General features: G+C 69.2%; 1 protein-coding gene across 1 annotated transcript in view; it reads left to right on the forward strand.

The window, feature by feature from the left end:
* CDC34 (cell division cycle 34) overlaps window positions 1-1171 on the forward strand; it is a 10010-nt gene that overhangs the window by 2397 nt on the left and 6442 nt on the right. The window contains exon 2 of the mRNA XM_006904162.2: window positions 7-153. Within this exon, the coding sequence (XP_006904224.1) occupies window positions 7-153 (147 nt within the window). The remainder of the gene's footprint in view (window positions 1-6; window positions 154-1171) is intronic.

Raw genomic sequence — 1171 nt, forward strand, 5'->3', positions numbered from 1 at the left:
TCGCAGAAGGCGCTGCTGCTCGAGCTCAAGGGGCTGCAGGAGGAGCCGGTGGAGGGCTTCCGGGTGACCCTGGTGGACGAGGGCGACCTGTACAACTGGGAGGTGGCCATCTTCGGGCCCCCCAACACCTACTACGAGGGCGGCTACTTCAAGGTGAGCCCGCAGCCCGCGTCGGACGCCGCGCGCGGCCGGGGTGGTCCGGTGCCCACGCCGGGGTCCCTCGGACCCTGGGGGGCCCCCGAGGACTTCGCAGTCTCCTCCAAGGAAGGTTCAGGCCCCCGGAGAGGAGGCCCAGGGCCTCCGTTTTTGGCTCGGGTATGGGGTCCTGGGACGGCTCAGCCCCCGGTGTCCGTCCCTCCGCCCTGCCCTAGCTGACCCAGGCTTCAACTGCCCTCCCTGCCCCCTGCCCGAAGGAGACAAAGAGGCCACCCCAGAACCAGCAAGCACTATTGTTGGGGAGCGCCAGCCTTGGGGGCGGGAGCGAGGCCAGCAGGGTGCGGGTGGGGGCGCGGCTGGCTCCGGCCACTTGCTCGGGTTCCAACAAAGGCCTGGACGGGGCCTTGGCAGCCAGGACCCGCTTGTGCTTGGAAAGCGGCCACCCTGGCTGGGTGCAGCGGGCCAAGCCCTCGCGGCCTCCTCCCCAGCTTTACATAACCACTTCTACCCGGGAACCCTGAGGGCCGTCGCTCCCATCCTGCAGCCTGCCCCTGGGAGCCCCCTCCGACCCCAGGCCTCCGGCCCCACCCTCACCCCAACTGGCCTTTCTCCGGTTGGACTGAGCAGGTGGCTTCTGGAGGCCAGAATCCCACTCTCCGAGCTGTTTCTCCCACCTCCGAGGTGGTTGAGTTGCAAACAGTTCCTTTCTGTTGTTGTTGGGATGAGGGGGGTGAGTGCTTTCCGTGGGACCACGACAAAGGACTCGGGCCAGAACCCCGGGCGGATTCTGACCTCAGGATCTGAGCCCAGACTGGCCGGGGAAGGACCGAGCACTCTCCCATCACGGGGTGGCCTTTTCGAGCCAGCGGCACGGGCTAGGGGGGTCTCCCTGCGGGAGAGGTGGAGAGTGAGCCATCAGCGTCCCAGCCGCCCATCGCCACCTGCCAGCAGCAGGCCGGGCCCTGCCAGGCTCTGCCGGGCTGGAGGCCGAGCGGCGGGGGCGGGGCGGGGCGGG

Source organism: Pteropus alecto, unplaced genomic scaffold (assembly GCF_000325575.1).
Source record: "Pteropus alecto unplaced genomic scaffold, ASM32557v1 scaffold30, whole genome shotgun sequence".
Taxonomy (NCBI): Eukaryota; Metazoa; Chordata; class Mammalia; order Chiroptera; family Pteropodidae; genus Pteropus; species Pteropus alecto.